This window comes from Pagrus major, chromosome 11 (assembly GCF_040436345.1).
Source record: "Pagrus major chromosome 11, Pma_NU_1.0".
Classification (NCBI taxonomy): domain Eukaryota; kingdom Metazoa; phylum Chordata; class Actinopteri; order Spariformes; family Sparidae; genus Pagrus; species Pagrus major.
The window spans coordinates 15222707-15236271 of record NC_133225.1 but is presented as its reverse complement, the minus strand read 5'-3'; the positions used below and the strand labels follow the sequence as shown (position 1 = coordinate 15236271).

General features: G+C 41.6%; 1 protein-coding gene across 1 annotated transcript in view; it reads left to right on the top strand.

Annotated features, from left to right (window-relative positions):
- The window catches only part of agbl4 (AGBL carboxypeptidase 4), a 284101-nt gene that overhangs the window by 239426 nt on the left and 31110 nt on the right, over nt 1-13565 (top strand). The window contains exon 7 of the mRNA XM_073476442.1: nt 11980-12072. Coding sequence (XP_073332543.1) covers nt 11980-12072 — 93 coding nt within the window. The remainder of the gene's footprint in view (nt 1-11979; nt 12073-13565) is intronic.

The following is a 13565-nucleotide window of genomic DNA, read 5'->3' as shown; positions in this document are numbered from 1 at the left end:
AGTGCCATTCTCTGACAGCTGACAGCAACGCACTGGCTGGACTATTGCAGTATCTGCAGAGTTGTCAGAGAAGCACATAGCTTGTTAATTAGATGCTGGAGGAGTCACTCTGGTTTATTTTCGTTGGCCAACCATAGTATTGGCTCTCAAACTGAGTATTTTTGTTTGCTTCCTGGGATCCCGAAGAGGAGGTTGTTGTTGATATATGGACGTTTGGTAGTTGAACTGTGGGTTTTGTATTGAGCATCATCATGGATTTCCCATGTTTTTATGTCATCTTGCTCTAACCTACTACCTGAATCAGAAGGCAAACAAGATGTTTTTGTCTTCTCATCAGCACCAGTTGGCCCAGAATGGACAGACTCGGTCCAGCTTGATTAATTATGACTGGTGTTAGACCGTGAATCAGCTGTGCAAACATTTCAGCCGACCATTGCTTATATAGATGTGTCAGTATTGCTGTTAAAGTGATATTCAAGAGACCCTTCTCAAAATGTATAGAAATATATATGGCTGATATACTGTTATCAGGGTTTTAAAACTCAAATAGCGTTATCAGCTTCAAGAATCTCATCATCAGTCTGTTTTTTGTCGTGAACAAATGCAATCTGCCTTATATAGTTTTTGAGTGCCTCAACCTGAAAAAAGGACTTGGAGATTGTTTGTCTATGCCCAAACAAATTAAGTTAAATTTGCATAGATAGCTGTGATCAGTGATTTAGAGTTGACAACTGTCTAACTACAAGTCAGTAAATGTCTTAAAAATGCTAATCAAAAAAACTCAAATCAAAATCTCTAATCGTTCCAGCGTGCCAAAGCAGGCTGCTTTAAAAAGCTTGACAGGAGATTTTGACTATCTGACTGAAAAACGGCATGAATAAACACCTATTACTAGACCAGATATTCTACTGAAAGCTTTGGAAATCACTAAAGAGCTGAACATACCCACAGTTGAGTTCAAAGTCTTTGTAAACGATTGATGCGCCGAAATGGACTGTGCCTCCCTTGCAGGACTTCTCACCCAGCGCCTCCTCTCAGACTTCAGAGAGAAGCCACTGATTCTGATGGAAAGCTGATCCTCTTTGAGATGGTAAAATGGAATTAGACAGACCTCAGGGCTATAGTTTGTCATGTTTGTTGTATTTATTTAAATATCTCAATTGAGAAATGTGATTATCGTATATGATTGTTATTGATATAGTTTGAAAATAGCATACTTGCCATATCTCGTTTTCCTTTTGTTTTATCTGCGGTTTTGTTTTGTTTTTCCAAACACAAGTTTTTTAAATGGTTGTAGCAGAGTAAATATGTTTTCTGACCTATGGGACAATAGCTTACATAAACCATATACATACATTGCTCAACTGAGTAAACTGCTTTCCTCCTCCTATGAGTGTTCAGTACCTGTAGCTTTAACAATAGACAATTCTTTCAAACAGCACCGCTGACTGTGTCCCACAGTTTTTTCCTGTTATAAGAGCTGTCAAGCCAGCTAAGTGAGAGAGTGCCCCCCTTTTAAATGAGATACACGACTGTTAGGGATAAAAATGCCAGAAATTGAAATAGTGGAGACAATAAAGACTGTTGTTGGGGGCAAATAAAAACAACAGAGCCCTTTCTACTTTACTATGTTCTTGCCAAAATTTAGATGACTATTTTGGAGCTAATCACCTCCCCAGAGCCAGCCCTTCCCATAGCGACTGCAACAAGTCTAACCCTAACCCTGCAACAAGGAAACAACTAGCTTGACCCTTACCATAGTTCAAATATACACCTACCAGCACCTCGACCTCAACACAAACAGGAAACTGTCAAGAAACCATTACATGTTAAATTTGACAATTTTTTTCTCATTATGTTTGTGTATGTGTAAGGCAAAGTAGGACTTGTTCTAACACAACCATTCAGTCTTAACGTACTTGAATAATAACATATGAACAGCTGCCCTACCCAGCTGATCATCCCATAGCTTTACAGCTATGAATCTTGACTAATGAATCTTGACTTTATACAGGAAAAAAGGCAGATTTGGGGTTTACCTTCACTCTCTGCCACATAAAATTCAAAATTGATATAAAATCAATAATAAAAGCTGACACTTATAGATTATTTTTGCTCAGTCTACAGATTTTATTATTATCTCGCATCTGGAAACAGCCTCAAGTATGAACTGGAAAAAAGAACTAAAGCACAGTTTGATTGGCTCTTTGTGTTTGTGGTGTTAATGAAGAGACGGCACATATTATCAAATTGTCTTTGTTATTCTGTTATTGTTTTTGGTGTCCCGGTGGCCTGTTGATTCGAGTGGAGCACTAAGTGGTTGTTAATGGCACAAACATGACCGTGGTTTTAAAATAGCAGACCGCCCATTAGGCTGGTATTAACAAGGTAATGGCCTGTTACTAAACTGCTGAATGACATTGTCGCTGCCGCCGAGCCGAGCCAATGCCCACAATGCACACATGAACACACAGACACACACACACACACCACACGCAGTCCTTCTATGCACCAATACATAACTACATCCAAGTTTTTCATATTCTGTGTATGTGTGCTGTATAGACTGGTGAGCAGAGCTGCAGATTGAAAGTGATCTACAGTAACTTTGAGATGCGAGGAGAAAAAAGGAAGAGATGAGAGACAAGGTGGAATCGAACAGAATAGAAAGGAAGAAAAATTGATTGAAAGACATAGCTGGGAGGTGTGACTGTAGTTATTAAAGCTGGGATGCACTATGGTTGTTTACCTCAGCCCGGCTGTATTGTTGTGGCTCAGAAATTATTGATAGGTAGGAAGAGATGGAGTAATAAAGAACCGCACGTCAGTTTTGTCTGCACGTCTGACTGCTCTGCTTCTGTCTGAAAAGCAGCACTGGTCCAAATGACATTTAACACTAAACTGTGTCCTCTTTGTCCATGTAGTGCTCCAGTGCAGGTGTAGTACTGTATGTCTGCTTGTGCATGTGTAGGATGTTGCATTCCCCAAACACACAGTCGTGTACTATACACACACACGCACAAACACACTCTTACACTGTGGTGCGGCGATAGGCCAGCGCAGTAGGGGGTATATCCCTGGGAAATCATTTCTCCCTCTTCTTTCTTCCTATTTGTAACTTGTCCTTTCAAGCAAGACGGTCCTTAAAGTTCAGTGGCGCATTCTTCAAAAAAGGCTATTACTGGCTGCCTCTGATTCTGTATCATGCCGTGCGCAGACCAGCCATCCCTCCTTTTTATGTTCCTCTCCTCCTGTCATCATTTTCTGAAGGCAAGAGAGGAGAAGTCAGGCTTTCAGAGAGGCCTGTGACCAATGCCTTAAAACCCTAAGCAGTCCCCGCCTCTGACTTTGCGCCAGACGTCCGTATCATATCGCTAAAAGGGCGTATTGCTTTTGATACTTGACAGAGCTCCCTTTTTGTCTCTCTCTCAGTGAATCTCCGTCTCGCCCTCTGTGCCAACTGTCTATCACTCGTGCCCGGCACTTACAGGGCTCCATAAAACAGTGTGTGACTGTAAGAGATACAGGCTGCCTCTGAAAGGCATGAAGAAAAGCTTGAAGTTGGCCCTGAAGACTAGACAAAGAATAAAGGTTCACACAATAGACTGTGGTCATAAGGCTGGGTTTCTCATCCTTCTCTGGCCTGTAACCACATTTTTAGATCTCATGTCTTATTGTCATATCATGATGAATGTGTCATTCTGTTTTCGAGAGCATGGATGTAGCTCTAAATGTTACTTATTTCAGACAAATTAAATGTAGTGGTTTTGGGTCAGGCATGTGTGAACTGACCAATCAGAGGAGACATGGTGGGCCTTTAAACAACTATATTTTTCTCAAAAACCTCCAGTGACTGTTTTTGACAAGGTAAGGCTGAAAAACCCTCAACAATATAATGGCTCATTCAGCCTGGGTTGTCACAACCTTTGATTTATTGGATGGCATCAAAGCGTCCCGCAGGTAATTAAACATTTATGTCTTCATATGGTTCACTTTAAGTAGCATACTGTATTACAGTACATTGTTGTCTATGCCTCAGGCTATTCAACCTAATGTGTTTTGCTTAGATATTAAAGAGCAGATTAAAGGGACAGTCTGGGTTTGTAAGTGGGCTTGTATGAAGTAGACTACTTATCCATAGTCAGTGTATTATCAACAGTAAATAGTGGTTGGCATGCACCCAGTTTGGAGAAACAGCAGGGGTTTCAGTTTAAAAACCAAGCAATGTACTGCTATTGACGGAGTCAGAAGAGAGATCAAGAGAAATCAATTACAGTTTAAGTGTTCCTAAATTCAGAGTATTGCTGTATCACTGCTTTACCTTGCCGTCAGACAGCCCTTTCCTTTGGCACTATGTTTTCTCAACCAAAGAACTTTTGTATTTCCTACGCATTACGCACACCGTATTACTGCACACTGCATCAGCTGTTTGAGTCAAAATGTTTGCCTATTTTGGAAAAGACAACCAAAAAAAGGAAAATCAAAATGAACAGCAACAACGGAGTGCCGCTCACTGTGGAGACGAGACAAGGATTTATGAACCACAGCATACAGAAGAAGAACTTTTTGAGTGAAAGGGGGGCTCTTGTGGAAACTGCATTTCTTTTAAAATTAATTTTATATCTAAGGTTACATACATATTCTTACAGAACTGGAGTTATATCCAGGCAGAACTTCTGCTGTCAGTGGACATGACCGAATCCGACCCGAAATATACTAAATATAAACTGTTATTGTTTCTTTGAAAATGGGCCTTTTTTAAGCTAAAGTACGTTTTGCTGCTGACCTTAAGCGCAGCAGTACATTGTTTAGCGTCTGTCCAGGTACTCCAGAGTCTGGAGTCCAGACTGGGTTGTGCTGACAGCCATCAACTGTAGGTAATACATACACAGTGTGGATAAGATCTTTGATTCTACCCCACTTCAAAAAACTCAAACTATCCCTTTAACGCCCCCTGAATTTTTTTTCTGACCTCCAGTGGATTACTTCTCACCTTGTTGCAGTGATGTACAACTGTCAGTATGTGTCAGTTGCGCAGTGAAACACTCTTTAAGCCTTGTTTATGCCAGCGGTACATAAATCTGCTGCTTAAATTGAATATCATGTCTGGATTTAATATTCTATAAAATTGGGTAGTCATCATTTAGGTCATTATTGTCATGGTTTATCCACTTGACTGGAGTGGGACCCTAAAAGGACCAGAGCTCAGAGTGGTAGCACTCTGCTCCTTTGGTAAATGATGGCCAAAGGCCTGCATCTCGCTGCCACCTCTCACCATTAACATAATTAGAAAGCCCTTCAGCACAGGTTTGAATGCTGATGTTTAGGACAGATCGTCTCCCCTTCTTCCCATCCCTTCGTTGCTCCTCTCCCTCTGTCTGTGTGTCCCCCTCTGTCACTCTGTCACTCCCATCGTCTGTGACCTCCACTGTCATCACGGCTGCCCTTGAGGAGCAGAAATCTCTCCATTTCACAGGGACCAGCCATAAGGGGGCTTGATTGCGGCAAATTGATCCATAATCACACAGCGCTCAGAGCTTTTTATCCTGCCGCCTCTTCATCTCCACTTTAGAGGCCCGCCGTTGGCGTATTTACATGCTGTCATCTCAAGGGTTTCCTCTGCTCCCGCCCTTCTCTCTGTCCCTTTTTCCCTCTCTCTGTCTCTCTTTTTCTCTTTACTTCCCTCTCTCTATAAATCTCCCAATTTTCTTTCTCCTTTTCTCTCCTTCTGTCTGTTCCTCCCCTTTCTGTCTGGATGTGATGCCAATCGGAGTGTCTCGCCATGACCATTGTAATCCCCTCCCTTGGCCTCCTCTCTCTCTCTCTCTCTCTCTCTCTCTCTCTCTCTCCCCCTCTCTCTCTCTCTCACACACACACACACACATCCTTGACCACCACATCTCTGCTTTTGATTGCTCTCTTCAGATGCGTACACATCCTAGATGGCCATGATGGCCGAGGAGACAGAGAGGAAGTGAAGGAGTGAAGGATGGAGGCGGGTACAGAGAGGCAAGGGAGTATAGAGATGAGTAGATGATAAGATGAACATATAGAGGGAGGCTTCAGAGGTAGAGATGACTGAATGCAACAGACACCTCAACCGCATCATGTTGTATCCCCTCTCTTCCCCCTCTTACTTTTGTCTCACTTGCATCTGCTTCTTTCTTGTCTGTCTAAATGTCCGTTTAGAAATTGCTAGTTACTTACTGCACTGTTAACAAACAATAGAAAGCTTTATAAACCATCCATATAATAATTGTTTATTGTAAAGTTGCAACTGATGCACTTTGTCAATCAATACTATGTAGTTCATCTATAAACATTATCTGGATGGCCATTATAAAGATGCTACTGATGTTTGGAAACCTTTGCAATTGCTTAATAAATGGTTTATAAAGCATTTCTTTGTTTGTTAATAGTCAAATAACTGTTGCTGTCATGAAAGTTATTATAAAGTGTTAATATTTTTTTATTTATTGCCACTTGCCACAGATTTTTATTACAATAAGCTGATGGCTTTAAAATAGAAGTTACACCTGCATGTTGGGAAATACAGTTTGCAGAAATAATAAATGAACAGGGAGCTGTATCAATCAAAGATGAAAATTACAAATACATACATTTTTTGCGTGAGTGGGGGGACTTCTTAAATTACATTTTTGTAAATGTACAACAACATTGGTGTTTGAGGTGAAAAACAGTGAAGAAGAAAGAAAAGATTTTGAGGGAGCTCAGTAAAGTTTCATGTGTTGTTCTGCTGATTTCCTGCCTCTTTGTTCTCACTTCACCTCTGTCTCACTGTTTGTCTTTCTGTCTCCCCCTCGCTGTCCTCTGTCTTTCCATCAATCATCCTCTGTGTCTCTGTGCATCCACCTGTCTGTGTAAATATCCTCTCCTCTGTAACTTTCTGTTTCCGTCGGTTCAAAGAAAACACCGTGGCCCCAATTTATGACAATTAGCGATGTTTACGCAGGGATTCAATTTTCCTCTCTCTGTCTCCCTTTCTCACTCTCCCCCCTTCTCGTGGGTTTAGCTGTGTAATGTGTGGTGTGTTCAGTGACAGGGGATGCTTTATGAATGCGTGAGGAGGCCTTGGCGGTGCCCCTGCCTCACTGCAAAAAGATGAGCTGAATAAATCTGAGACACGCCACAGGCTCATCGGCACCTATAGACGCAAACACACACACGCGCACGCACACACACAGGTTTAAGCCAGGGACCTGGTCAATTCCTGAGGAAGAAAACAGCATCATAAAACTCTTATCACTTTAGAGCCCTCTGCACTTCAGCGCATATCCCCATCCCCATCCCTCTCCGTGGCTCTTTTCTCTTCTGTCTTTCTTCCTCTCTCTCTGTTTGTCCTTGAGGTGGCAGAGGGTGGTGTCAGCGGGTGGAGCGAGGGGGTGGGTGTGGGGGGGGGGGTGTGAAGAGGTGCAGAGCTTTGATGCTTGTTGGGGCTCACTCAGCTGGGCAGTACACGGTGCTGCATCTCGTCCCAAGGCTCTGTATAAATTCAACGCCAGTGACAATTTACAGCTCGCGCCCATCCTCGATATGACGCACTGAGCAGGGCGCCAAGCGTGTCTTGTTGCCATCTCACCAAAGTGAGGCTAATTTATTACAGTGTAAAACCCACAGAGCAGAGAGAGGTGGGGGGGTGGGGGGTGGGGGGTGGCAGAGATATAGAGAGGCCTTGGTTTGAGACTTGTGGTATAATATGGTATAAAGCTGTGGCCAGTGTGCAATGTTTTTTTATTGCACCACTATGGAGCAGGGTTACTTACCCTTCATTGTGTACCAAAGAGTTTAGATGTTCCATATTTAGCCTGCGATGCTATTTAGTTTCCAATAAGAAAACATTTAGTCGACATGTCACAAAGTTTGGACAACGGTGATATTAAAAAAGTAATCAAAACCTGCCTCCATCTCCCTGAATCAAATTTACTATTTAAGTGGGTAAATGTATTTAAATATATGCCATGATGCTCCGAGAAGGTCTTGACAGGGCTTCCTTTGTACCTGCTGAAGAAGAGTGATGAAGACGGTCTCAGTTAATTACATCATGTCACGACTTATGAGATTGAACCCAAAGTTCCCAGGACTGCTGTCTCAGAAAGAGCTGACCAGCACAATCAGGAGCTGACCTTCAGAATCCATTAGATTTATGTTGTTTTTCACAGGCACTTTTCTTCTCTCCGCTAATTTACATATTTATCAGAGCTGATCGTAGTTTGACATCCTTTAATTTTTTTCCTCCACCCTCTCGGCGAGCTGCGAGAGAACGAGCAGTAATGTGCCGTACAGTGCAGCGCGTGACTTTGGCAGGTGAGAAATATGCTGAGGGAGCACTTTGATTTCGAAGTGTGGGCATAAATTTTGCCTCTGCCGCTTTCACTCACTCATTGTCACGTCCGTCCCCCTCCTCTGCTCGGCCTCCACCCTCTCAATGTAGCCCTCTCTCACTTTCTTTCGCTCTCTTTCTCCTTTTTCTAATTCTTCTACATTTTATTTATTTGTGTTCTCTGAGCTGCTGTGACAGGCCCACAGTGGACTGTGATGACACGAGGTTAAAGAGATTCATTATCTGGAGACACGGCCTCTCAGCAGTAGGTAGCGTTGCCAGAGAAAGAGAGTGAAAGCACAGTATAGTCCGTTGCATGCAGTATTTTACAACAAAAATAATGGCATGTAAGTTTTTTTAGCACATTCGGTCAAATTGCATGTATTTTTATTAAAAAATCACAGAGCAAAAGCTACTTGAATGCACATATAATGCTTAATCACCTCTGGCAAGGAGGTTGTGTTTTCACCCAATTCTGTTTGTTGGTTGGTTGATTTGTCAGCATAATTACACAAAAACTACTGAATGGATTTCCGTGAAACTTGGATGGAGAATGGGTGTCAGCCAAGTATAGACCAAATCTACTTCTGGTGCAGATCTGGATAAAGGGACAGATCCAGGCATTTTTCAACAATTTCATTTACTGGGGAGTAAAGTATGGATCTTGATTTTAAAAAAATCAAGGCAACTGTTGAGCCTTGGCAGAGGTATAAGCACTATTGCTGTTCAAGGAAGCCTTGTTATAAGTTTTCATGCACGATTATAAACATTTGAATCTTCTTGTAATGCATAATAGAGATGACCTTCATATATTCATTTTAATGTTCGCCTAGCACTGCTGGATGTCCACGTAGGTTTCAGAGCACGTTCTTCACGCTGTCACGATTTGTCCAGAATGTCACTTCTTCTTCCAAATCTACACAGAGGGGACAAATTCACCTTTTTCTTGCCATTTGAAAACAACATTTGTTGATTGATTGATAGGTCAATTGACAAAAAAATGTACAACAACAACTAATCATTGAAGTCCTCATTAAGCAAAAGTATAAAACATTTGTAGGTTTCCCCCTCTCCAATGTGTGTATTCGCTCTTTTCTTTTTGTGTTAAATCTGTTTATATTAAACATCCTTGAGTTTTGGAACTAGACAAGCAATTTTAAGATGTCACCTTGGGCTCTGGGAAATTGTGCTGATCTTTGGCCATTTCATACACTAAATAATTAACCAAATAATCAATAATTAAAATAATCATTACTTGCAGCCCTGATGTACACACATACAGTATCATGCTAACCAAATCATCATAACACACTGAGAAGAGGACATTTTAGCACATCTCAAAATCAAAGATAAGTAAATGATGAATTTTTAAATGTTATATTGTCATATAAATGAAATGGCAGTGACGTTGGTTTGACATTCAGCTCAGCCCTCCACGCGGAAGACATTGATTGTTTAAACACCGCTGTACTGGGTTGTTCTTCCCTCTTACAATCTCCTAAAACTGTCTGCCAAGAAAGAAAGAGAGTTCCAGGAAACAGGTCATTTGTGTTGCTTTGTAAGGCTACCTTTCCATCGGATACCTCACCTTCTCTTTCTCTTTTGCTCCTGCCTCTGGTTCCCTCACTTTATCCGTCTCCCTCTCCCTGCCTGCTGATCTCTACTGACACCTTGAGGTCAGAAGATGCTGCTGCAGCGCTGTGCTCTTGATAACCATCCACAACCTGACCCTAACCTTCATCTTATATGTCACCCACACCCAAGCCAAAAATTAGATTTCCCTTTACATATAGCCTTGCTTTGATACTTGGTTCCTCCAGGTTGCCTCTGGGTGTCGGGGTGCCTATGGAATAGAGAGACTTAATTTTGTGCTACATCGCTTGGCTGGGCACAGCCAGATACAGAGAAATGCAGAGATACAGACACATAAACACAACAACTACTCTGGGAGCATTTGTGAGAGCCCTGAGGAGACAGTCACACACACACACACACACACACACACACGACTATGTGGGATAAACAGTGGATCCATTGTAAGCTCCAGGAGCCTGCTGTAAGAGATTGTTTTGATGAAGCAGCAAGGGTACACTAGCACTGAGACTAAATGTAGCATGGCCACGATGGTTGAATTCCCCGACAGTCGGGACCTTGGCAGCTGCCTCTGGTTTGGCTCACAACTTTCTGGCTTCTTGGTTTTACTGTAGGGATAAAAGCAATGTGTGTATGTCTGCCTGCTTTTTTTTCTTTCCTGATTGCAGCTTTGTACAGTACTATACAGTGTGTGTGTGTGTGTGGGTGTGTGTGTCTCATGGCTGTGTACTTGTACCAAGAGCCTGTGCGGTGGCCTGGGGTCGAGGCCAAAGTAGAATTTCTAAGTGATGGAATTTCACAGCCACCGAGCACCCAGCGGCCAGCCAAACCGCAAGCACTCACATTTACAACAAGCGGCCCGCCCCGCTCCACGGAGACTCCTGAATGGCAAAGCCATTTGTCTCTGTGAAGGGCAGAGGGAGAGAAAAGCGAAATAAAATCAGAGGCAGAGTACTTAAATGGAACAACACTTTTTTTTTGTTTATGACCCCTAACCACTCACACAGACACACATGTGCACACGCACACACACAGACACACACTGCTCTGAGGCTAAATTGGAATTAAGGAGAAGGAAAGGTGCATAGCCTGTTGCTAATTAGCATTTTCTCTGCTCAGCACAAGCGACTGGAAGAATCGATAAGATATTAAGTTTGTGTATACCGATGAGGCACACAATCACTTTCATCCATTAGCAACAGCAGATTAGAGGAGAAACACCGGCCAAGAAAACAACAAAATTTTGACCTCTGTGAATGGGAACTGTTTTTGTTTTTCAGCCTGTCTATTGTGCAGCGTTTGAGGAATGATCCTCAAATTATCTACAGTAATAAAAAACATAACCACTTACATCCGGAGATTAGGAGTTTTAGAATCAAGCATTTTCTGTCACTTTGATCATGACTTCTTGAATTTACTCCTCAGGTATCAAATAAGACATTTAAACATATTCTCGCAATTCTCATGTAATTATATGTTTCAGATTTAATCATTAGTATCTCCAGAATGTATAGTTCAAGTCTTATTTATGCAATAATAATAAATCCACCGGTAAAGTGACTGAAAATGCTCAAAAAAGTCTCCAAGGTACAACTCATCTGTTCAACATCCCTCTCCAAGGCAGACTTAGAGCAGGGGAGGAGAGAAGTGTCTAGACAGAGAAACGTCTTCAGCCACGACTGAAAACTTAAATCAAAGAAGACCTCTATCAGGTCACACCTGTTGCTGGCCGATCCCGACCTCTGTAGATGTATAATTCACCTCTCCTGTTGAATATTCTGTGCCATGTGTTGGTTTGATGTTTGATTCATGTGTCTCTGGCTGAAAACGGATGGCCAGGTCAGTGTGTGTTTTGACCCCGCCTCTCAGACTGGACTGTGATAGGTTACTTTTATATTTGACTCTGGCAGCAACTTAAGATAATAATATTTTAGTCTATAGAAGTTTTTGTCATTGCGATCTACAAGTTTGCTAAAACTACACTGACACCAACACCTCTTTCTCCCTTTGACACTTGTTAACACCTTTCTCTCTCCCTCCTTCAGACCAACACCAGAGTCCGGAGAGGGAGAAGAAGCTGGTGTTTCTTACAGCTCGTGTTCACCCTGGAGAGTCTCCTGCCTCCTTTATCTGTCAAGGTAAAGTTTTAATGTGAGGTCGGTGCCCTCTCTCATTGATTTGATTCAGATGCAGCACCACTGGACTGTATGTTGTTAGGCAGTGCACACCAACACATGTCAGAGTGCATTATACATATGTGTTGTGTAATAGGCTTACATTTTCTTTTACGTTCTTAATTGTTAGTTTATTGCTCAATATAATTCATGAATTTGGGAACAACTTGTATTTTCTGTTTGCTATTTATAGATTTTTACATTTCAAAGAGACCAAAATCCATTTATGGGTCAGACAATTTAACTGAATGAAGGAAAATGACTTAAAAGGGAATTTTTAAAACTTTATTTGCATTTTTTTCTTGTGTAAATGATTCATACTTACCAAAAGTTTTTAATCTGTCCAGCAGATTGCCTCAGCTGGCAGCCGTGACCTTCCTGCAGTGTAATCCTTTGGGGCAACTGTGACTGTTAAAGTTACCTCCACTAAAAGTGCTTGTTTTTGCTCCTGAGAGGCAGAGGATTTTAGTGTCTGGCAACATTACAGAAACAATTCCTACAGAGTCAGACCATTTGTTAAAGATTCTTTAGTTACCAGAAACACAAGTCTCGTTCAAGGACGAGTCTTGCTCTGAAATCTCACGTGATGCATTGCTCCAGTTGTTGCCTCCTCTAGATTGTCAAAATCAGTCAAATCAATTTCTCTAGATAAACCTCAAACTCCTCTCTCCAACTCTGACTCATGTTTCCACCATCATCTTCCTGCAACAACTCACTTCTTGCGAGATTTCAGAATGAGACTCTTCCTTGAGCAAGACTTTTAAACATAGGTTTAAAAATACCATATTTCCTTTTAATGGCAGTTGATGTTCATTTTCACAAGAATCACAAATTCCTACTGTATCACATGTAGAGCATTTTACATGTTCCTACACAAAAGAAATGAAAGGTAAGTATGTGATTCACAAAAACAGATGAGCAACCTAAAATGTGAAGCTACCTACAGTATACAATGTGTTGTCCAAATAATGTGAAAGAAATGAGTCTTGTCATTCTTTCTCAAAATGCTTTTCTTTCTCACGTCATGAGATAAAGGCCAACATACAACATTTTCTATATTCTATACCATCTCAAGTGACAAAAACCAAGATACTGACATTTTTTTTCCAGATTAAAGGGACCAAATATGTAGAATATATGCATTGTCAGAACAAGGGAGCAAAGGCCAAGATATCCTCACATTTAGTCTGTAGTATAGGTCAAGCTCCAAAAATGCTTGATCCGACATTTCCCCTTTTACCCTTGTAAATACACCTGCCTTTCAAACTCCGGTGATCCGGTTTTTAATGCAAGCTTTCAGTTATAAATGTGAAGTTTCAAAGCCTGAACTGATATAACCCTGCTGACATCCTCAGGGTCAATTTGTCAGCTCCCTCCAGAGCCACAGGTGACATTACACAACTGTTTACAAAGAGAAGTCACCTTGCTTAGTACACTGAACAGGAGAGCCCTTTCAC